The following is a 22669-nucleotide window of genomic DNA, read 5'->3' on the forward strand; positions in this document are numbered from 1 at the left end:
ACTCGACAAATGCCACTATGTCCACCTTTATGTACGTTAGATTGCGGGCCGCCGTGCGTGACCTATACCCTACTTATCCGGAAGAACCTCTGGCCCTGAGTGCCCTGCAATTGCTCTATACGGCCAAAGACAGGACTAAATTGTTATCTAAATTATATAAGGCGGCGCAAGAAGATGAGGGCGGGGGGGCGGTGCTAGCTAGAGCACGATGGGACGAGAGTCTCCCGGAACCGCTGAGTGACGATGAGTGGAATGAATGCTGTGCCATGACTGGGGGGTATGTGATCAATGGCAACTTCCGCCTACTCCATTATAAGTTTCTGCAACAATGGTACTATACGCCTACCCAACTGTTGAGATATGGCCTTCGATCCACTGCTCAATGTGTCCGGTGTGGGGCCGAGGAGGCCGACTTTATTCATCTGGCCTGGGGGTGCCCTCGGGTCTACGACTTCTGGAGGGAGGTGACTGAAAGGCTGACTGTCATCACCTCACTTGAGGTGAAGCTAGATGTACGCCTATGTCTTTTGGGCATCGCTTCTGGTGTGGCTGCTGCATCGCGCCGCTTTGTGGTGCTGACGCTTCAATTGGCCAAGAGAAGGGTCGCTATGGTTTGGGGAGGGAGGGGAGCGCCTGAGGTACAGCTGTGGCTGAAGGATCTGGCCTATTGCAGGGACCAACTGAACTGTTATTATGACGAACTGCCTGCGGTGGCCCGCCCGAGGGATGTGTGGACCCCGTTCACACTTTACATGCTGTCTTTGGCGGATACCGACAGCGACGAGAGTGAGGGGGCTGTTTTGGTAGATGGTGGGGATGAGACTGAGTGAGATGTACTTCTGGAGTGACGTTAAGACTGCACTGTGAGTTGCGTGGAACACCTAGCACATGCTCATGTGAGTGGGAAGGCTTTGATCTACTGAGACTGGCATGCAAGTACGACTGACCGTACCTCGCTAAAGCTTCTGAGGAGTTCTGGGGGTGTGGTGAAGCTCTCCTATTTCTGGATGCCCTGTCAGACATCTGCCATTGTGCTCGCCCTATTGTACTCTGTCTGCTGGACTTGGAAATCCTATTGTGATCAGGATACGTTGGGGAGGGGGGGTTCGGGTATGTTGGAATTGTCTTGTTTATAAAAGCCGAAAATTAGACCAAGATCACATGGGGGCGCAGACGACCGCAATCAATGGGAGTATTGGACTTAATGCATATGAACCTCCTGTAGTGCCTATCTAAGCTAAGATCTCTGGATATCTGCGCTCGTACCTCTGACGTATGATCTCAAGCTTGTATGATATACGTGATACTCTGATTGCGGCCGGCCCCAGCAGTGGGTTGTAGGCACACCGCTGTGTATATGAAGAATGTGCAATAAAGGTCTTCCAAAAAAAAAAAAAAAAAAAAGTATATTGCTCGTGGGAGGGGGGGTGGTTGATGTTTTGGGAGGGGTTGTTGGGGGGAATGTTAAACACATCGTATGTATTACATTTCGGGCACGGGATCAGGGTGGCGATATGGGTAGAGAACTATGGCTTGTTCGGACACGTCACCAGACATGGGGTATAAGTTTTTGAGTTGGAACGTGAGGGGCCTGGGTACATGTACCAAAAGATATAGGGTCCTGTCCTTACTTCGCAGGCACAGGGTTTCAATTGCGTTCCTCCAGGAAACTCTCGGCCAACAAATCTAAAGAGATCTTCTCCTTGGTCAACAACTTGGCCACCTCTGATCGTGCTTGTCCTAACTTTATTCCCTCCCAGGCCTTCTGCTCTTCTCTAAACGACTTCTTCATCGAGAAGATCGTTAAAATTAAATCCAACATTTCTATCACTCCTTTTACTCCACTTCATCCTGCCCCCTCCGTGTCTAATTCTTCCTTTTCCTCTTTTCCGCCCCTCTCCCTGGATTCCTTCTTAGCTCTGCTCACAAAAATCAAGTCTGGCTCTCCCACCGATTGTGCCCCTGCTCGCATTCTTAAAACTCTTCTCTTCTTGCCCTGCTACCCCTCTCTCCCTCCTTAATGCTTCTCTTTCTACTGGACTGGTCCCTTCTTCATTTAAATCTGCCATTGTCTCCCCCATTCTTAAAAAACCTAGTCTTGATTTCTCTCTCCCTTCTAACTTCAGGCCCATTTCTCTTCTTCCCTATCTTGCCAAAATTTTGGAATCCTACGTCACTTCCTGTCTTTCTACTTATGTCGAACAGAACCAACTTCTTGCTTCTCACCAAGCAGGTTTCCGTTCGGGTCATTCGACCGAATCTGTGGTGCTCGCCGTTCTCGACGAGCTGAAAGCCAAGGCTGATACCAACTCTCCCCAAGCTTTGGTTCTCCTCGACCTGTCCGCTGCGTTTGACACGGTCGACCATAACATTCTTTTGGACCGTGTCAGCGCAGCGGGCATACGAGGCCCTGCCCTTTCCTGGATCACGTCCTTTCTAACAGGACGTTCACAAGCTGTCCACCTCCCCGGCTTCTCTGCTCTTCCCCTCCCGGTGCCCTGTGGGGTTCCCCAAGGTTCCTCCCTCTCTCCTCTTCTTTTCAACCTTTACATTCAGCCACTTATTTCTTCTCTTCTTGAGCTGGGAGTCTGTGTACAACTACGCAGACGACCTCCAGCTCGTCTTTGATCTTTCTTCTTCTTCTCACTCCTTATCTTTTTTCGTTCCACCATGGTCTTTATTTCTGGGTGGATGAGCGCCAATCACCTCAAGCTCAATCCAGATAAGACTGAGCTTGTCCTGACTGGCGGCTCATCCAGCCCTTGGTCCTCTGCTTTTTGGCCCCCTATTCTTGGCCCCCCTCCCACCCCGGTTCCCTCCGTTAAAACATTGGGCATTAAGGTCCGCCATGACCTGTCCATGCATGGCCAGGTCAGTGCTGTGGTGTCCTCCTGCTTCCTCTCCCTTCGGCTGATCCGAAAAATTTCTCGTTTCTTTTCTCTTGACTCTCTTAAGATCATCATTTCTGCCCTCATCACTTCCCGCCTTGATTATGGTAATAGCTTGTTCGTGGGTATCCCTGCCTACGAAACCCGCCGCCTTCAAGCAATCCAAAATCAGGCTGCCCGTCTCATCTTTCACTTGCCCAAAACTCACCACATCACTCCTGTCCTCAAATCCCTTCACTGGTTACCCATCCTGCAGAGATCCTTGTTCAAACTAGGTTGCCTTGTCTACCGGGCTCTTGATCGCTCTGCACCGGCGTTCATCAACTCCTTGATTTCCGTCCACACCCCTGTCCGCACTCTCAGTTCATCTTCCTCTGCCCTCCTCACTGTTCCCCGTTTCCACAAAACTCGCACTGGTGGAACTAGATTCTCTGTTCTTGCACCCCGGTTTTGGAACTCCCTTCCTCTTTCTATGCGTTCTATCCCCAACTTTTCACACTTCCGTAAAGCGCTCAAAACTTTCCTGTTTGCTCTGGCCTACCCCCGCTAACCTCCTTGGCCCTGTCTGTTCTGTTCCCTAGAGCTCTCAGCGCCAGGAAGCCGTTTGGCCACCGTGCGCTCTATAAATACTTTCATTCATTCATTCATTCAAACTCACCTTACTGATGATGGGGCCCAAAATTTGGGGAAAAAGTGGCGGGGTCAGGATTTCCACTCTTTGTTTTCTACATATGCCAGGGGGGGTCCTGGTATGGGTGGCACCCGGGGTCCCGTTTGCTGTCCAATATGTAGAAGCGGACATACACGGGAGAACCTGCTCCTCCGGGCGAAACTAGATGGTAGGGACATCATCATACTAAACTTGTATGCACCCAACAGAGAAGACCCTGTCTTTTTCCAGACCCTTCAGGAGGTTCTGATCCCAGACCTGGAGGCACCGGTGCTTTGGTTTGGGGATTTTAACTGTGTCCTTGATCCCACTCTAGACAGGTTCCCGCCCGAGCTGGCTCAAAACCCCGAATGACAGCGAAGCTTAGGGAGGTCATGGGGAATATAGGGGCTCTTGATGTTTGGTGCCAGAGAAACCAGACCCAGAAGGTGTATACCTGTTTTTCTTCCACTCACAATACACAGTCGCTTGGATAGGGTGCTAGTGGTAAACACAGAGTCAAACATGTCACTTGAGGTTACCCATCAGGCGCGTTTCTTATCTGATCACTCCCCGGTGGCGTGTGTGGTGAATTGGGGGCTCCGGTCTCCCACCCCCGGACCTGGAGGTTGCCGACAGATATCCTTCAGGACCAAGTGGGGAAATGTGATATAGAGACCGCTCTCAACGACTACGAGGACATCAACTGGGAGGGGGGGGGTGGGGGGGATCACTTTTGGCCACTAGATGGGACGCCTTGAAGGCGGCGGTGAGAGGGGCGTGCATGGGCCTCACCTACGGGGTTCGGAGACCGCTTCACCGGGAATTACGAGATGCTGAGGGTAGTCTTTTAGACTTGCAAACCTAGACAGCTCCTGATGCTTTACCGCAGGAGGAGGAACAGAATGCTCAGTCTCGCAGTCATGATATCCTAGAACGGCTTGACAGATATACCCTCGGTCAATATAGACAGCGCCTTCACAGGGAGGTCGATAAATCAGGTCGCCTTTTGGTCTGGATCCTTCGTCGAGAGCAGGCCCCGGAGAGAATTGTGGCCCTTTGGACGCCTACAGGAGGCGTGGTCCATTCAGAAGTGGGCATCCTAAGAGTTCTCCAGTCTCACCTACAGCGGATATATGCCGGAGAACCCGCCATTACCGAGGCCTATTATCTCCCTTACCTTCAAGGGTTGACCCTGCAGTCGCTTCCCAAAGCAGCACAAGAATAGTTAGATGAAGCCCTGACACTGGGGGAGGTGCGTTCTGCAGTGTGCCGCCTACCGTGAGCTAAGTCCCCGGGGATCGATGGGTTCCCTCCTGAATTTTATCAGGCATTTGAGGGCACACTTTCCCGCCTCCTCTTGCAGGTATTCCTCGAGGCGTTTGAGCACGAGACTCTCCCACTGAGTATGGCACAGGGGAAAATATGTATGATCCTGAAACCAGGGGGGACACACATGACCCTTCATCGTATCGTCCGATTACAATGATCAACACAGACGTGAAGATTTTGCCCAAGCTACTAGCCACGCTCTTGGCGCCCTATATGTCTCACCTGGTCCAAGAAGACCAGTGCGGGTTTATCCCAGGACGCAACACGGCCATGAACCTGTGGCGGTTGAATCACATTATGCATTGGTACGTGGTAGAGAGCAGCAGATGGTTTTGGTGTTGGTTGACCTCGCTAAAGCGTTTGATACAGTCGATTGGGGGTATCTACTAGAGATTCTCCAGGCAGTGGGGTTGGGCCCCAACTTTTGTAGCTGGATTCGCATCCTATATATCGCCCCTCGCGCCAGGCTGAGACTTGGATCTGTACGGTCCGAGGAGTGGCGACTGGGACGGGGTACACGCCAGGGGTGTCCCCTCTCGCTGCTCCTGTTTGCCCCGGCCATAGAGCCCTTTGCTGTCCGAGTCCGAACGGAGATGGCACAGTGGGGTATTACGGTGGGGGACTCATGCAACGTCATCTCTTTATATGACGATGACGCCTTGTTCTATTTGACAGCTCCACGGGAGGCACTGCCGGTATTGCTGCACCACCTGGATCAGTTTGGCGAGGCGTCGGGGTTGAGACTTAACCGCAGCAAGTCTTTGATCTTCCAGCTTGCGGGGTTTGACTCAGTGCCACTGGGTGACTTACCAGAACTCGGGGAACGTTGGGAACGGGAGGGATTCAGTTATCTCGGAATACAGGTGGTCCCGACGGACTCACAGCTGCTGCTCCAGAACATGGATTGGATACTCAAGTGCTTACAGCAGTCGGTGTCCCTTTGGAATTCTTTGCCACTTTCTTTGATGGGACGGCTGGCCTTCGCCAAGATGGTGATGCGTCCCAGAATGCTATATGTCCTCCAGAATTCACTGTGTCCTCTTCCCCCGCAAGTCTTTAGCACTCTTAACATGTTGCTCACTTCCCTGCTCTGGGCGGGCCGGCGCAGCAGGCTAGCACTCCACACCGTCGTATGCAGCTACGAGGAGGGAGGTCTGAAACCGCCACGCTTCGACTTATATTATTATGCGGCGCAACTACAGCCGGCGGCCCGGTGGTTCACAAAAGCAGATAACTGGGAGACGCGCCTCTTGGCAGGCAGGTCAGACATCCAGGGGCTGCAAGTCGCGCGGATGCTGGGGAGCGAACGAGACTCTTCCTTAGGTTGTGCGTCACATGGCAGGCATCTGGCAACAGTTTATTGAGAGGGTCATGCGGAGGGCGCCATTCCATAGGGAGTTACCAGTCTGGATAATGGCCCCTTTCGTGCCCATGGAGAAACACATGTCTTTCCACTCTTGGCGGGAAGGTGGATGCGGGGTTCTAGCTAATCTCTACCCCAACGAGTCCTTCCTGATTTATGAGCAGCCAGAGGAGGCCTTCGGCCTTGGGAGAGGGGAATACCTACACTATCGGGGGCTCAGTGCCCTGACGCACCACCAATGACCCACACCTTAGACATTCTTCTTTCCAGCGGCGGGGGCGTAAACTGATCTCTCTGCTGTATAAAGCTATGAAACAGGACTCCACCCCGCCGGTGTCGCCGTCCTGGGTGGGAAGGGGATTCGGATCTCGGTACTGCGCAGGAACAGGGGCAGCGGAAGCGTATAGGTTCCCTCACGCGCAAGGTATCGTGCAATGCACGGTTCAAATTGATGCACTTTAACTTCCGACACCACACCTACCTGATCCTGGTCTCGTTGAAGCGCATCTCTGGGGCCAGGGGAGACAGCTGCCCCAGATGTAGTGCAGAGGGAGCGGGCTTCTTACACTTAGCCTGGGACTGCCCTTTGGTCAGGAGTTTCTGGTGGGGGTGGTAGATTGTATAGTCGCTACTACAAGCCTTCAGATAGCAATGAACCCCTTGCATTGTTTACTGGCGTTAGTCCCCAAACCCAAGAAAAGGAAGCTCTCCTATAAACTTTTACAATTGATGTTGGTGCTTGTCAGGCGCAGGGTGGCGATCACTTGGATGGGACAGAGGGCTCCGGAGGTGCTCACCTGGCTTAAAGATTTTAGAGAGTAGTCCCTGGCCGAGGAAACTCACATGCAACTCACTCAGAGAGACGAGAAACTGCAGGACGATTTACTCGCTGGCGAGTCATGTGCGCCTCGGGACTGACTGAGAGGGGGCGGTCTTCCCAGAGAGAGTCTGATGGTGCAAGTGGCGAGATGTGTTCGCCAGTGGGGTCGGGATCTGATGGTGAAGGAGGGGGGACCACAAGAGTTATTTATCACCAGGAGTTGTGCTGTGCCTGGCTGCTTCCTCACAATGTTATTTATTTGCCTGCTAGTCTGTTGTTCCTCATGTGTCTGTACCTCTTTGGATGATACCTACGTTCCTAAGTGCCATAATGAGGTTGTTGAACTGTGTACATGCGTTGTAGCGATGCCAATTGGGTGTGTTTTTGTATAGGTTACATAAACTGAAAAATAAAGTTTAAAAAAAATAAAATAATAAGATGTGGTTCGATTGCTATGCTTTGAATTTACTTTGGCTCCGATTTACATGTCTATAATCTAATGTAAAAGCCAATAAAGACATATTAAAAAAAACAATATTGGTCTTCAAAGAAGATAAAAGGGGAGGATATGTTGCAATAAGTGGATATAATGGTTTGATGGGTTGACCACAGATCCAGCCCGAGCACACAGGGCCATTCTGTGCAATTTCCAAAAGTGTATTTCACATTTATTAACAGCAGCTTACTGGAAAACATGAGCCAATTTAATACGGAAGCAGACAAATCTTTTTTTTATTTTTAAACATATTTTATTGATTTTTCCTTTAAACGTCTCACCATCACATTACATATTGGTAGCATCTGTAGTCACTTCTTTATAACAATTGTTTACATGTGCGACATAGTCTTACTATAAGGTAATTACACAGAATCAGTTTACATAATAATTGTAGGAAGATACAATTCTTTTGGGACAGCCATCCCAGTTGATGGTGTTTCGTTAATACGTTAATACAAAAACAAACAGTCCCTAACTCCCCCCTCCCAGCCCATCCCAGTCTCTCACATACGGCTAAATCTGTCGCCTTTTGCATCTTCCAGTCTATATTCATTCCAAATCTACATGCACACACCACATATCTCCCTGTCTTCTGCGTAGTTAACTAAACTCAGTTACCCTTCTGCACAGGCAGTTGCGTAGTCTGTTGGGGGTCTCAATCTACATCTGTCGATTTCATGGCTTTTAGTATCCCATGCCACTCCATTGAGATTGGCATTTTCCGCAAGCCCCTTATTTCTTCTCTGCGCAATGCCGACTCTAGGCAGTGCCCATCTCAGTAATTCCGTGTACCAGGTTTGTACATCTGTGGGCTTCCGCGATTTCCATCTCATAGTTATATTACGTATAGCTAAGATGAGTGCTAGGTTTATAAAGCAGTACTGTACTTTGTTTGGACACTTGTTTGTGTAGTCCTAAAATGCATTCTTCCATTGTGTTCCGCAGTTCGCCGCTTCCCCTGTTCTTTGTCTTACAGCGTCCCAGTAGCGCCGCACCTTTGGGCAGGTCCATAACATGTGGAGTATGTGCGCTCCCTCTAATAAGCATCTCGGGCAATAGTGCTGAGTTTGGGGAAACATTCTATCTAATTTATGGGGGGTGAGATAGGCCCAATGCAATACCAGTGTCTGTATATATTTGAATTTTATGTTCCTCTATGTCTTTCTCGGGTGTTACAGAATCTTTTCCCATTCTTTATCTGTTATGTCCCTGCCTACATCTCCTTCCCATGCAGCCCAGAGTGTGTCTAGAGCTATTCTCGGATGCGAACTAATGACTGTATACAGCCATTTGATATGGTGTCTGCCTTTTCCCATATAGTATACCATCTTGACAAGGTCATTGGTGGAGAGTTCTTGCATTTGAGGTGCCCAGTGCGTTTTTATGTATCTCATCAGTGCAGCGTGTAATATGTACAAGTGTGCCGGGGATCCAGTTTCATTGACAAAGGTATCATGGTCTAGTAATACTTAGTCTCTGAACAAATCCGAAACCATAGTAACCCCCTCTTCCAACCAGGGCTTTAGCATGCGTTTCGTGACTGTGCCTCCCGGTAATGGGATCACCAATAGTGGAATTTGCCCGTGTACGCCGGAAGTGCATGAGTGTACTGTAGCGCCGCCTTCCAGCATCAGAGCACCGTGGCCAATAGTGGGGGGGGGGGTGGAGATCTTTCGGGAGCCTGCTACCCGGTAATAATAGCATATCTAGTGCACCATTATCAATGTCCGTCTCTGTGAACCCTATTTCCTGTAGGTTGCGACCCGATGTCCAGTATGACAGCCATTGTAATTGGCTTGCATAGTAATCGGCTTGCAAGTATGGGACACCTAAACCTCCCATTCGTGTGCCTATTTGCAGCTTTTTCAGGCTTATCCGCCTTCTACCCTTCCCCCAAGTAAGCATCATATTTAGTAGTTTAATTGTACCGCAGGCCACGATCAAAGGCAAGTTAGTGAAATAGTACAAGAGCCTCATCAGCATCACCATTTTTGCAAGGGCCACCCTCCCCAGAACAGATAATGGCAATGCCGTCCAGAATACTATACTGGACCGCAGAGCACGTATTGTATTGTGCAGATTACCATCGAACATATCCTCATGCGTCCTGTAAATTTGTATGCCTAGGTACTTAAAAGTAGTCAGGGCAACCACTAGTTGGGCGTTCCCAAAGTCTATTCTGTATCTGCTTGTTCTGTGAAGAAGAAAGCATGCGACTTCCCCACATTGATAGCCAAGCCAGATACAAGTTCGAAGCGACGGAACGTGTCATATATTGAGGCTAGTGGCATATTGAGGATCCACAAACCTAAAATGATGTTGTCTGCTTATTCCGGAAACAGGTGTAATGTATTTTCCAACTGTATGCCCCATTCTGCAAATTCCTTCCTCAGTGATATGGCTAATGGTTGCAGCGCCAGTATGCAAATAAGAGCCGATAGTGGGCAGCCCTGTCTTGTCCCTTTATATATGGAGTATTCCTCTGAGATGTGGCTACACATGAAGGCCCGTGCCGTAGGGGCCTTATATAGCAGACGTAACCAAGCAATGTACCCCTCTGGGATCCCAAATCTCGCCAGGGCCTGAAACATATAGTCCCAATTGATGGAATCGAAGGCTTGTCTTAAATCTAAGGAAAGACAGCATGTGGATACCGCTTGGGGCCTCTGTCATTAGATGGTGCAACTTTCTAATATTTAACTATGTACTTTGGGATGACAAGAACCCAGTTTGGTTAATGTGAATTAATCTGGACAGGGATGGTAATAGTCTATTTGCCAGCACCTTGCTCAGGATTTTGTATTCTGTGCTTAGCAGGGACAACGATCGGTAGTTGGCCATATCTGTGGGGTCTCATCCAGTCTTCGGAAGGGATATTACGAACGCTTGCGCCATTGTATTTGTTAAAGTACCCTTCTCCCATGCTGTTATACAACACCTCCAATTGAGTCACTAGGGATTCTGCGTTCATACTATAGAATTCTATAGGGAGCCCGTCTATGCCAGGGGTTTTGTTCAGTGGGAGTCCCTTCATGGCTACTCTAATCTCGGATTGGGTAATGGGCCCTGCTAGATCTTTCTGAGCTGCGGCGGTGAGTCTTGGGTACGTCAGTTGAGAGAGGAAGGCGTTTGTTTGAGATTCAATGGTACTGTCTGTTATACTGTTGCACTGTATAATAAGGTGTAGTAGTGTCTAAAGGCCGTGTTGATATCTGCCTGTGTATGAACTATTGTCCCCTCTACAGTTGCAATTTTGTGTAGAACCACCGCAGGTGGGCGTCCCGGATTAGCTTTGCAAGTAGGGCCCCAGATCTATCTGATTCAGCGTGCGCTACCCTTGTGTATGCTTGATAGTCTATGACCCGGAGAGACTCTAGAAGTTCTGCATGTTTTATTCTCACCTCTTAGCGGGCTCTTCTGGTCATCGTCTGTCACAGCCTCTTGCTCCAATTTACCCATTTTATCTTCCACCTCTATCAAGGCCTTATGGAGTTCCTGTCGGGCGCCCACTGTTGCGCTTATCGCTTTCCTCTAAATTACTGCCTTAAAAGCATCCCACTCTATGAGTCTGTTTGTCGCCATGTAACTGTTCTCCGCAAAATAATGTTCAATGGTCTCGGAGAGGTCGCTCCGGAATACTGAGTCTTCCAGCAGCTGTGGCCATAACCGCCATGTGGGAACCGGCACATGCACCCTCCCCCATGCTATTGTTATCTCCAGTGAGTTATGATCAGAAAAGGTTTTTGGGTAGGTACGTAGCATTAAGCTTTTGCATTGCTATCCCGGCTGAGCAGTACATCCTGTCTATTCTGGTATGCAGGTCATGCACTGCAGAATAATAGGAGTATTCCCTGTGCGGAGGGGGTCTCATTCTCCAGACATCGCATAACTCCCACCCTTGCACTCATCTATTCAAGGCCTCAGCTTGTTTGATTACACCCGCTCCATGTAGCGGCGGATGTGACCAATATAGGGCCACGTCCATTATGGCATTACAGTCTCCCCCCCAGTAACCATGGCTGTGACTCCTATCACGCCAGTGACCCGCTCACTATGTCCCAGTATTTATCTTGCTCGAAATTCGGAGCATATACTGTGCCCAATTTTACAGGTTGCCCATCTAATGTGCCCTTTACAAATATGCATCGCTCTTGTTTGTCCACCCTTTGCTCCAAGGCTGTAAATGGTACACCATGCTGTATCCAAATGGTGGTCCTCTTGCATAGTTGGAGTAAGAGGTGGAAATAATGTGCCGCCTCCATTTCTCAAGTAGTTTCGCCACCTCACTACTGACCATATGAGACTCCTGCAAATATACTATTTGTGCTCTACAACACTGTAGCTGCGCATATATCCTATGCCGCTTCTGTACCGTTCCCATGCCCCGTATATTCCAAGTTATTAAAGTGTATTCACCCTGCGGAGTCATTGCAACTAGCAGATAGTTTAAGGGAGATGCATGTGGTGCCTACGACAATTGGTCCAATATTCTCTTCCCATACCGTGAGACTTTCCCTCTCCCTGAACATCCCAATACTCGGTCTGGTCTTCCAACTGAACCGGACCATACAACTTAGCTGTAACCATAAAATCTCTGTGGTCGTGCAAAATACCTTTGCCATGTAGGGGACCTCGCTAGCGCCAGTCATGTGGTGTACTCTTCTAACAACAGTTCAGTTAAGCTTCTACGGAACCTCAGCCTAATCATTAATAAACATTGTACATGTACCTTCATTATTATATACATTTCACATATACCTATAGTTACAGAACATATACTTGCAGGTACATTAAGCCATAAAAGTCTTTAATGACTTGCGAGGTCACAGATGAGAACAGCGCCACACTGACCTCAGAGTCCGATTCATGTGTTACTTCTTCATGCGCAAACCTGGCTGCAGCTATAAGTGCCTTCGATTTGTTCTGCTGCATCTGTTGGGCGGTGAGGTACTGCCCTGCAGGAGTCCGATGTGTTTGTCGATTACCTCTTCCAGCAGACCTTCCAGAGCTCGCTTTGCTCTTAGTAGTGAGTTGTGAGTTAGGCAGTGCAGTGCTTGTGAGTTCCATCACCTTTAGCCAATCTTCCACATCTCCAGGGCTTTCAATGAAATAGGACTTCTGATTGTGTATGATTTTTAAGCAAGCCGGAAAATGCAGTGCATATTTCAGGTCTAAGTCTCGAAGCTTCTTCTTTATCAATATGAAGGAGGAGCGCTGTCTTTGGACCAACATCGTGTAGTCTGGGTATAAGAAGATTTTTGTTCTCAAAATGTATCGGAGAGGACTCACAGGCTTTTTGTAGAAGAGCGTCTCTGTCGCGAAAGTTCAGTAGTTTCACAATTAGAGGCCGAGGCGGAGCTCCTGGTTTCGGACGGCCAGTAGGTATCCTGTGTGCTCTCTCTATGCAATATTGCGTGGAAAGTCCTTCACTGGTGACATGGACTCGGAACCATTGCTCCATATACTTAGTAGCGTCGCTCCCTTCACTTTTCTCAGGTAGTCCAATGACGCATCTCCCAACCTGTCGAGCAGGGTAGCCACTTGATCTTGCAGTTGTGTGATCTTGGTGTCAGCTTGCGTCTGACGCGGGACCACCTCCCCCAACGTCCCAGCATTAGCTTTCACTTTTATCTGTTAGTTTAGCGTGGTCCGCTCTGAGTAAGTTAAGGCCCGTAGTTAGAGTACCAATTTGGAGTTCTTTCGCCTTCCTTGATTTGCATACTTCTTGCAGTAGAAGATCTAGCTTATCTACAGGCGCAGGTGCTACTGCCTGTGAGGTACTCTTCATCCCTGGTTTATGATTCACAAGGGCCGCCATGTCTTGTACAGAGTCCTGGTCGCCCTGGTCTTGTTGCTTTACTCCCCATCGTGTAGATCCCTCCAACAGCAGACAGCGCATGTGGAAGGGGCCCACGTTACAGTGTGTCACTCTCCGGGATCACCAATGCGCCTTCTCAGCACCGCACACAGCTCCCGCACTATAGCGACACTGCTCTCTCTCTCTCGACTCATGCCACACAGAGTCACTCGTCTTACAGTCTTGTACTCCGACCTCCACTGCGTGGTATGTCGTATAGTGCAGTCACTCTTTGTAATATGTGTGCACTCCAGCCGTGCCACTGGGGGTATTCCGCTCACTGCACCCCTCCAGGCAATCCGGCCCTAGCCACAATCACTTTCAGGTGCTCCCTGCCGCCATTTGCTTCACAGATTATCAGATAATAGAAGATATTTCAGACATAATAAATCCAGTAGCATGGACTATGAACTTCCATGTAACGAGAGGACATCTGAAGAAATGCATTCACACTTTACACAAGACACCAAAAATAGTCAAACTGCTTTATTAATCTTTATTAGGGAAGAAACAGCAGCTTATATAACCAATTGTTCTCCTTCTACACCACGTCAATCCCGTGGCAAATCTTAGCCTTTATTTCTGGAGTTAGAAAACAAGCAGGTTAGAGGTCTCACTTTTCCCAGTTCCATGCACGAACATCTTACTCATGCCAGAAATTTTCTACCCGGATTTAATAATCGGTTAAAAACACAGCATGTAAAAAAAACGCCTTGGACTGGATAGGCAATTCATGTATGGAACTGGAAAACCTGAGAACCATGGCAGGTGCAGGGATACAGTTACAGGTGAAGGCACATTTGGCTTTATTGATGTATAGAGATAAATGATAAACTACATCACAACTGACTGATGTTTAAGAATATTTTGATAAGTTTATCGTCAAAAAGATATGGCTCATAGGTTACCTGGTTTCCTGCCACATAAATAGAATGCTAATCTGTCAGTCAGCTCATGCTGTATTTCAACAAGGCGATCCGCCAAATCATTGTGCCCTCCTTGTCTGAAATATAAAAATACAACAAAACAAAAATTGGTATGAATAGAAATGTGTACATATATCCAAAGTTTTAATCTAAATGTGCTGTACACTGGTTCTCAATATATATATTAAATGTTCTTACACATATAGGGCTTGAGATGTTTACATAGCCTTTTAGTGGCCTAGGACTGTATTGTATTTTCCCTGTCCAGGGTACTTCTAGTATTTTCAGGGGGTCCCTCTTTTTGACTATACATATATCCATAGTGTACACTAGTGTGAATATACATCCACAACACTAAAATGTTACTCACCTGTTACATTAGTCATTGTAAATGTCACATATGTAAAATGAGATGAAAGTATTATTTCAGCTTTTGTAAAGCTTTTTTAAAAATACTATGCTAAGATAAAGGGGTTGTAGCTGCTGCGCAAAACAAAAGTTTAAAAACAGAAAAACAGAATTGTAATTGGAGATATGAATTGTTCAAGAAGATATCATGAACCCTACCATTCCATGGCGCAGGCGCTCCATCTTTTCGCATTATTTGGTAGCTACTCCGGTTACACGATTAATTGGGCCAAATCCTTAATCTTTCCGCTTCCGGGCCCTCCTCCGCGGATCCCGACGCGGTGTCCTGCCTCGATAGTGACTGAGGGATTTAAATATCTAGGGGTGTATGTTACCAGGGACAGGGCGGATTTCTTCGTGAAAAATCTTGAGCCGCATCTGGCGAGGTTAGCGTCTGACCTTACTAGAGATCCTTGCCTCTCACCCTGATGGGCCGTGCCGCGCTTTTTAAAATGCTAGCACTGCAGTGCCGCCTTTATATCCTGCAAAACTCACCATACCCGGTCCCTGGAGGGGTGTTTAGGCGCATATCTAAGGCTTTGCAGACGCTGCTCTGGGATGGGGGGGAACCCGAGAATAGCATTGCCCAAGCTCACAAGGGGGGTGTACGACGGGGGGCTGGCCCTCCCGTACGTCCAGTTATATTACTGGGCGTCTCAGTTACAGGTGATAAATGACTGGACTTATGTGCCGGGGTCGGAACCGGCTTATAGGGTGGATAGGTATGTCATGCCTGGGGGCAACTGTGAGCCTCTTTTGTACTCGCGAAAGCAACATAGGGACCGGCCCTGGCACACGGGTGGTGCTTCAGTGTTGGAGGAAGGCCAATAGATACTTGGGGTGGGCGGACACCATAATGGGTAGGACCCCACTCTTGTTCAGAGATCAGCTAGCGGTGGTGGCAAGACTGACCGGCTTCAAGGGATGGCGGCTGATTGGTATCAATTACCTGGGTGACGTTCGGCAGGGGAGCGCCCCTAGATCCTTTTACTATCTCAAGAAAGAGTACCAAATGAACGACTCCAAACACTATCATTATTTGCGCCTCAAGAACGCCCTATGCCCTCATATACACTCAGACACTTCCATTCCACAATATTCTCCTATGGAAGACAGGCTCCTGCTCGACCCCATCTTAGAGAAGCACACGTCCACAATCTATCGTAAGCTCATAAATAATATGCCCGATCCCCTAGTGCCCCTGCGAGCGAGGTGGGAGGAGGATATCGGAAGCCTGGAAGACGATGACTAGCAAGACGCCCTACAACTAAAAATGTGGCATGGGGTGTCCTACCCACAAACTCAACTGTTTTCTTGGGGTAGGAGCCTGTCTCCCTTGTGTGCGAGAGGTTGCAAGGATCCTGTGACAGTGCCCATATGTATCGCCTTTTTGGACCAGAGTGGCACATACCATGGCGACAGTAGTGGGGTCGCCGGTCCCGGTGGAACCCAGGTGGCTCCTGTTAATGATTAAAGGACCGACGGACTGGTCTAGGTATGACGAGATCTGGTTGGCCATGGCAGCCGGTGTGGCCAAAAGGAACATAGCCAGTTGTTGGGGGACGCAGGCACCCCCACAATGGGATCAGTGGCTGCGAGATCTGGATTGGTGTCAGAGGGCGGAGGAAACTATCTACAAGGCCAAGGGGTGTGTGAAGAAATGGAGGAGAAATGGAGGAGGGTCTGGGGTCCCTGGCGGAGGTACCGATCCATGAGGGGCGGGGTTGGGCAGGAGGGTTAACTGTTACTGGTCTCTAAGGGGGGCGTGGCTAGCAGGCCATGATGGCGGACGGAGTCTGCTAGAGCTCCGGTGCCGCCGGGAAGCAAACATCCTAGATAAGCCCCCAACGGACCTGTTGGGGCTGGACTCCCTGACCACCCTGGTTGGGTTCTGATATCCGTGACGGCCGAGGGGGCTGCACAGCGAAGCCTGGCGGTGCTGCGGCCTGTTTCTCGGACGGCGGGCGGGGCCTGGAGGGTGTGGCGCACCCAGACAATTAACACCCCTGGAAAGCCTCTACGGGGCTGTCGGACGTCCTGAGGAGGGCGGATCTGAACGCCCGAGCACTTTGACGGCTCCGAACGGCCTCGGCGATTCCGACGGCCGGGAGGACTGTGAGGAGGAGCCTACCGCAATCCCCTGAGAGGCGACGGGGGTCTGGAGTAGGAGGCGCGCCCGGACTGCTGGGGACGCTGAAGCTGTTCCGGAGTGGACAGCTCGAGACCTGCCTATACTGCTATTGGCGGTAAGGAGAGGCGACAGAGACGGGGCCGTCCACGGGGACACAATACCTTGCAGGCTACGTGACGGGGGACCGTTGCCCTGCCCAGAACCAGACCGGAAGACCCTGAGGGGTGCGAGGACACCAGGAGCCCTGAGGACCTGAGCGGACCGACGCCTGGGGGCGGGGGGGGGGGGTGAACTCCCCCGGCCCATCCCCCGAGTGACTGCCTGCACGGCCGGAAGAGGCCACCGAGAGCGGGTCCCAGAGGCCCCCCTTTGTGCCACGTGGTGATGACCCCCATTGAGAGAGCTTGAGGACCTGACAAGAGAGTAACGGCCGGCAGGGCTGGGGAGAGTCGAGGAGTGCCACCCTAGAAGAAACCCGCACCTAGACATTGGACACGCCTGGCTGAAACTACCATGGTCCGGAAGGGGACTAGGATCCTAGATGGGAAAGACGGCCTGATGTCTGCGGGACAAGCCCCAGGGGCCCTAGCGGAGGGGTCCATACCGAAACCAACGGACCAAGCTCCTGCTGGGGACCTACCAGTTGACAAGCTGGACTTGATCCTACAAGAGATTAGAGACTCCAGGCTCGCCATGGAGGCACAAATGGGAACCCTTATCACTAACCTCTCTCTACTAAAAGCGGACCACTGCAAGTTGGCTGACAAGGTGAAAGATCAGGGAGTGGTGTTGGCGGAGATAACCCCGAAAGTGGCCGACCAGACTACCTCCATCAAACAACTACAAGAACTGACCAACGAGTCGCCACCATTGTGGCAATCCCGAAACCGGGTAAGCCGCCAGATGAGACTTCGTCATATCGTCCTATCTCCCTCCTCAACGCAGAAGCCAAAATATTGGCGAAACTGCTGGCTACCAGACTGATGCCACACATGACACACCTGATCCATCCGGATCAGTCGGGGTTCATGCCTCACAGGAGTACGGCGCATAATCTCCGTAGATTGCATGGAGCGCTGGCAAGGGCACCGTCACTGACGGAACCAACGGCTATTCTGTTGCTGGATGCCAGGATGGCATTTGACATGGTGGAATGGCACTATCTTTTTGCGGTCTTGGACCATATGGGCTTTGGCCCAAGATTTATCTTGTGGATTTGACTGCTATATACGGAACCGGTGGCGCATGTGGCGGCAAATGGTCATATCTCCCGCGACATAGCCTTGGCTAGGGGGACAAGACAGGGATGCCCACTCTCACCCTTACTGTTTGCATTATCCCTAGAACCACTGGCAGTGGTACTTAGAACATCCCAGTTGCTACGAGGAATAAGATGGGGGGAATATTGGGAGGACAGGGTCTCATTATATGCGGACGATATGTTGATCTATATGTCAGAGCCCGAGCGGGGGATCCCGATACTGCTGGCACTGTGTGAACGGCATGGTCACACCTCTGGCTACAAAATCAACTGGACCAAATTGGTAATATACACACTTAGCGGCCCCACCCCGGCCCTACCAGACGACTGTCCCTTGACAGTGGCAACAGACACATTTAAATACCAGGGGATAGCCATCACCCGAGACAGTAAGGTCTTCTATGACCTGAACCTACTACCGCCGCTCACGCGTCTTCAGGCAGACGTGAGACATTGGAAAACGCTCCCGCTGACGTTACTAGGGAGGGCGGCCCTATTTAAAATGAAGGCACTTCCGCGTTTTCTTTATGTGTTGGAAAATACACCGGCATTAGTGCCGCCTTCATACTTTCGTAGAGTGACATCGGCACTAACTGGGCTGCTGTGGGGAGATCGCCCGGCCCGAGTGGCACACGGGAAATTGGTCAGAGATTGGTATAGTGGTGGGATAGCCCTACCAAACGTGCAACTGTATTACTGGGCGGCTCACCTCAAGATTATTAACCAGTGGCTACATGTGCCGCACAATGACCCGGCCTATCTGGCAGACAGAGCGCAATTGGGTACGCACAGTCTTTTAGCCCCGTTATACAACAAGAGCCTGTTGCCACAGCTCATGGGACCCACCAAACACACGGTAGCGATATGGCACAAAGCCCAGGCGAAACTGAAATGGGGGGTGTCATAACTAAACTCACTCCCCTGTGGGACACAAAGGCCCTGGGGAACTTAAGGCAGAGTAAAGGGTTCACGCAGTGGGATAATATCGGAATATCCACGGTAGGTGACCATTGGACTAGAGACGGAGTAATCCCCTTTGACCAGCTGCAGCAGCAGTACGACCTGGGAGTTACCGAGACATACCACTACATACAAATATGACACGCACTGCTATCAGCGATTGAGGCAGGTACGGATGTACCGGAATCCTCCCCCTTGGAGGATCGCCTCTTGACAGACTATATGCAAACCAGCGCCACCTTCCTTACGTATCGAAAATTATTGAATAACATGCCAGGTCCACTACAATAACTGAAGGGGAAGTGGGAGAGTGAAATAGCAGAGATGGACGAAACGGAATGGAACGAGGCCGTGGCCTCCCCAAGGGAAGCCGGTATCTCAGCACGATTTAGGATAGTGCAATTTAAAATACTGCACAGGGTGTATTATACGAGGACTACACTTCACAAAATCAACAGGGCTGATCATCCATACGGTCTCAGGGGCTGTGGTGAGGAAGGGACACTATTCCACACACTCTGGGAATGTCCATTGATCGCGGACTACTGGAGGCAAGTATTGCGTACGATTTCACAAACTCTTGAGGTCTCACTCACGCCAGATCCACACATGTGTCTGCTTAATGTATGGGGGCCTAAAGATCTGACACGCCAGGGACAACAATGGGCTATTACAGGACTGATGGTGGCCAAGCGGGATATAGCGCAGAAATGGGGGGCGATAGAGGTCCCCACCCGAGCACAGTGGTGTAGGAATGTAGATATGCTAATGGTGATTGAACGATCAGTGTACAAGCAAAGGGCTAATCCTAAGAAATGGAACAAAATATGGCTTCCGTGGAACAGCTATCGTGGGGATATATGTGAACCATTGTCGGAGGACGAGACGGACGATTCAGAGGATGAGGAAGATATAGCTTGAACTCGGAGCAGGGAACAACAGTCGGGAAGGGTAGGAACGGGGAGAACAGGGGGAAGTTGGTTGGCAGAGAGAACTCTGAGTGGGAAGATGGAGAGGGATAACAGTCAGAACTTACTCGTATGAACCTAGTAATGTGAAATTTAATGGTATGAACTGCATAACTGAGCTATCGAGTCACAAGTTGAGTTAAGTTTATAAAATCATAAAAGTAAGACGTACACTGAAACTTTTGGTGCAGGCTGATAAGTTATTCGATAACTGGTACTATGTTGATGCTGACATACAACTTCTCCGGAGGACTGATGTGTCATGATTTACCCAAATGTTTCTAAAATAGCAGCCGGCCTCAGGGTTGTAGGCGAATGCTGTGTAAAATGCACGGACATCAATAAAGTCTTCCAAAAAAAAAAAACTACAAGAACAGGTGACGACCCTAATGGAGCGCGTGGAGGATGCCGAGGGCCGCAATCGGCGCAATAACATCCGCGTTATTGGTCTTCCGGAACGCAGTGAGGGGTGCCGCGCAACGGAGTTCATGGAACAGTGGTTCCGAGATAATGTTACCGCGGAGGGTCTGTCGCCGCTCTTTTGTGTTGAAAGAGCACACCGAATTCCCACGGGAAGGCCTAGACCAGGACAATCGCCACGACCGCTGTTAGTCAAGATCCTTAACTACCGGGATAGAGACATGTTACTCCAAAAAGCCCGGGAGAAATCGCTTATAGAATATGAAAATCAGCTAATCTCGCTATACCCAGACTACACTAATCAAGTGCAGAGGCAGAGATCCTCCTACTTTGCGGTCAAGAAGAACTTCCAGAAGGCAAACCTTCGGTACGTCCTGCTGTTAAAGGCTCGCCTCAAGATAATATATGACAATAAGACCCATTTTTTCGAGAGTCCTACGGATGTGGAGGAATGGCTGGAGGTGATGGACGTCGAGGCGACCCAAGGAGCGTCATCCAACAGTTCCAGGAAAGACTCAGAGCACACGGACAGAACCTCCCCCACGCAGTCTGCGCTATCGAGACCGCGCAAGCCCTCTGCGGTGCAGCAAAAGGAGGACCAGATGGTAGCTGTGGACATGGTGGGCTCCTTCAGGAACGAACATGTCACAATCAAATCGGACACGGAGGACAGCACACTGCACTCAGACTCCGAAAATAGCATGGTCCTGTTTCCGACTGTGACGCCGGGGGCGGCGGATGAACTACTGGACAATGGACAAGAGTGACTGTCCAATACGAAGTAACCTGGGCTCCAGTGTCCTATTGATATCCTTTAATGGTGTTCTGAATGTGGCTGGGGTGTAGGGAGCGGGGGTGTGGGTCCTTTCAGTGGTTGGGAGATGCCCTCTGTTTGCTTTCTCTGGGACGCCTAGCGGCCGAGCGTGGGCTATAATGTTTTTATTTATTTTTTTTTTTTTTGGAAAACCTTTATTTACCAAAATAAGTACACCGCTATTCAGCCATACATCCCGGAGGCCAGGCAGCATCGTTTTGCATATCAGAACCATGTACAAGAATAAGGCACAGGAGTGATCAGGTTTAATTTTGCGATAGAAACTGTAAATTAACAATAACGACAACCAGAATCGAAAAGAGAAACCGAATGGAGGAGAGAAAGAAGAAGCAGAGAGAGAGAGATAGAAAAAGAATAAGAAAAAGAAAAAGAAACAAGGCCGAGGACAAGCGTATTATAGTAGGCACATGTCGCGGGGTGGAGGCGAGGTAGTAGCACTACCACAACAACAGGATGTGTAGCAAGCGTAGAGACGGGGAGTGTAATTCAGGATACCAAGTCTGGAACTTTGGAAAGGGGGAACTACGGAGACAAACGGACCTCAGGCGGTGCCGTCTCGGGGGGTGCACAAATATCTCCTCTGTACGAGTTCCACGCTCCCCAAACCGATCCCCACATCCTGGGCTTGCCCCGAGCTACATAGACTGTCTTCTCACGGAGCATGCACCAGTCCATGTTGGACTCCCACAGGCCGATCGTAGGGGACGCGGGGGCGCCCCATTTCTGGGCTATGTCTCTTTTGGCTATCATATTGCCCAGGGTGACCCATCGGGTCTGGGCCACGTTGTAATCATTCGGGCCCCAGACGTTCAGAAGGCAGCGACGGGCCTCCGCAGGCAGGGCAACACCGGTCACAGCTCTCATCACCTCATGCACCCGTCCCCAGAACCGGGCAACCTCCGGGCACTCCCAAATAATGTGCATAAAGGTAGCCACAGCCCCACATCCCCTCCTGCATAAACCTTCCTGGGAGAGACCCATGTGTATCAACCTGGGGCCCGTAATGTAGATCCTGTGAAGGACCTTCAGCTGGACAAGTCTCAGCCTAGCCGAGATCGCCACCTCCTTGGGCGAGGAAACCGCTGACTGCCACTCCTCGTCGTCCATTTCAATCCCGTCGGCCACCCAGCGGTCCCTCAGTTTCACCAGTAGGTCAGACCGAACATTAATAAGCTTTTTATAGGCCAAGGAGATGGCGCTATCCGGCATATGGCCGTCCAGTATTCTGTCCTCTAGCGGAGATGACTCAGGTACTTTCTCCCCCACAGGTATAGAAGACGTGAGAGCGTGCCGAAGCTGTGCATAGCGGAAGTATTCCGTATTACCCAGTTGGAACTCGGTCTGCAGCGCTT

At 50.1% G+C, this 22669-nt stretch overlaps 1 protein-coding gene across 7 annotated transcripts in view; it reads right to left on the reverse strand.

The window, feature by feature from the left end:
- Positions 1 to 22669, reverse strand: part of GIT2 (GIT ArfGAP 2) — an 855235-nt gene that overhangs the window by 468090 nt on the left and 364476 nt on the right. For all 7 annotated transcript variants that reach the window (XM_086943130.1, XM_086943127.1, XM_086943126.1 and 4 more), the window contains exon 7: positions 14317 to 14411. In XM_086943130.1, coding sequence (XP_086799256.1) covers positions 14317 to 14411 — 95 coding nt within the window. The remainder of the gene's footprint in view (positions 1 to 14316; positions 14412 to 22669) is intronic.

This window comes from Lissotriton vulgaris, chromosome 11 (assembly GCF_964263255.1).
Source record: "Lissotriton vulgaris chromosome 11, aLisVul1.2, whole genome shotgun sequence".
NCBI lineage: Eukaryota > Metazoa > Chordata > Amphibia > Caudata > Salamandridae > Lissotriton > Lissotriton vulgaris.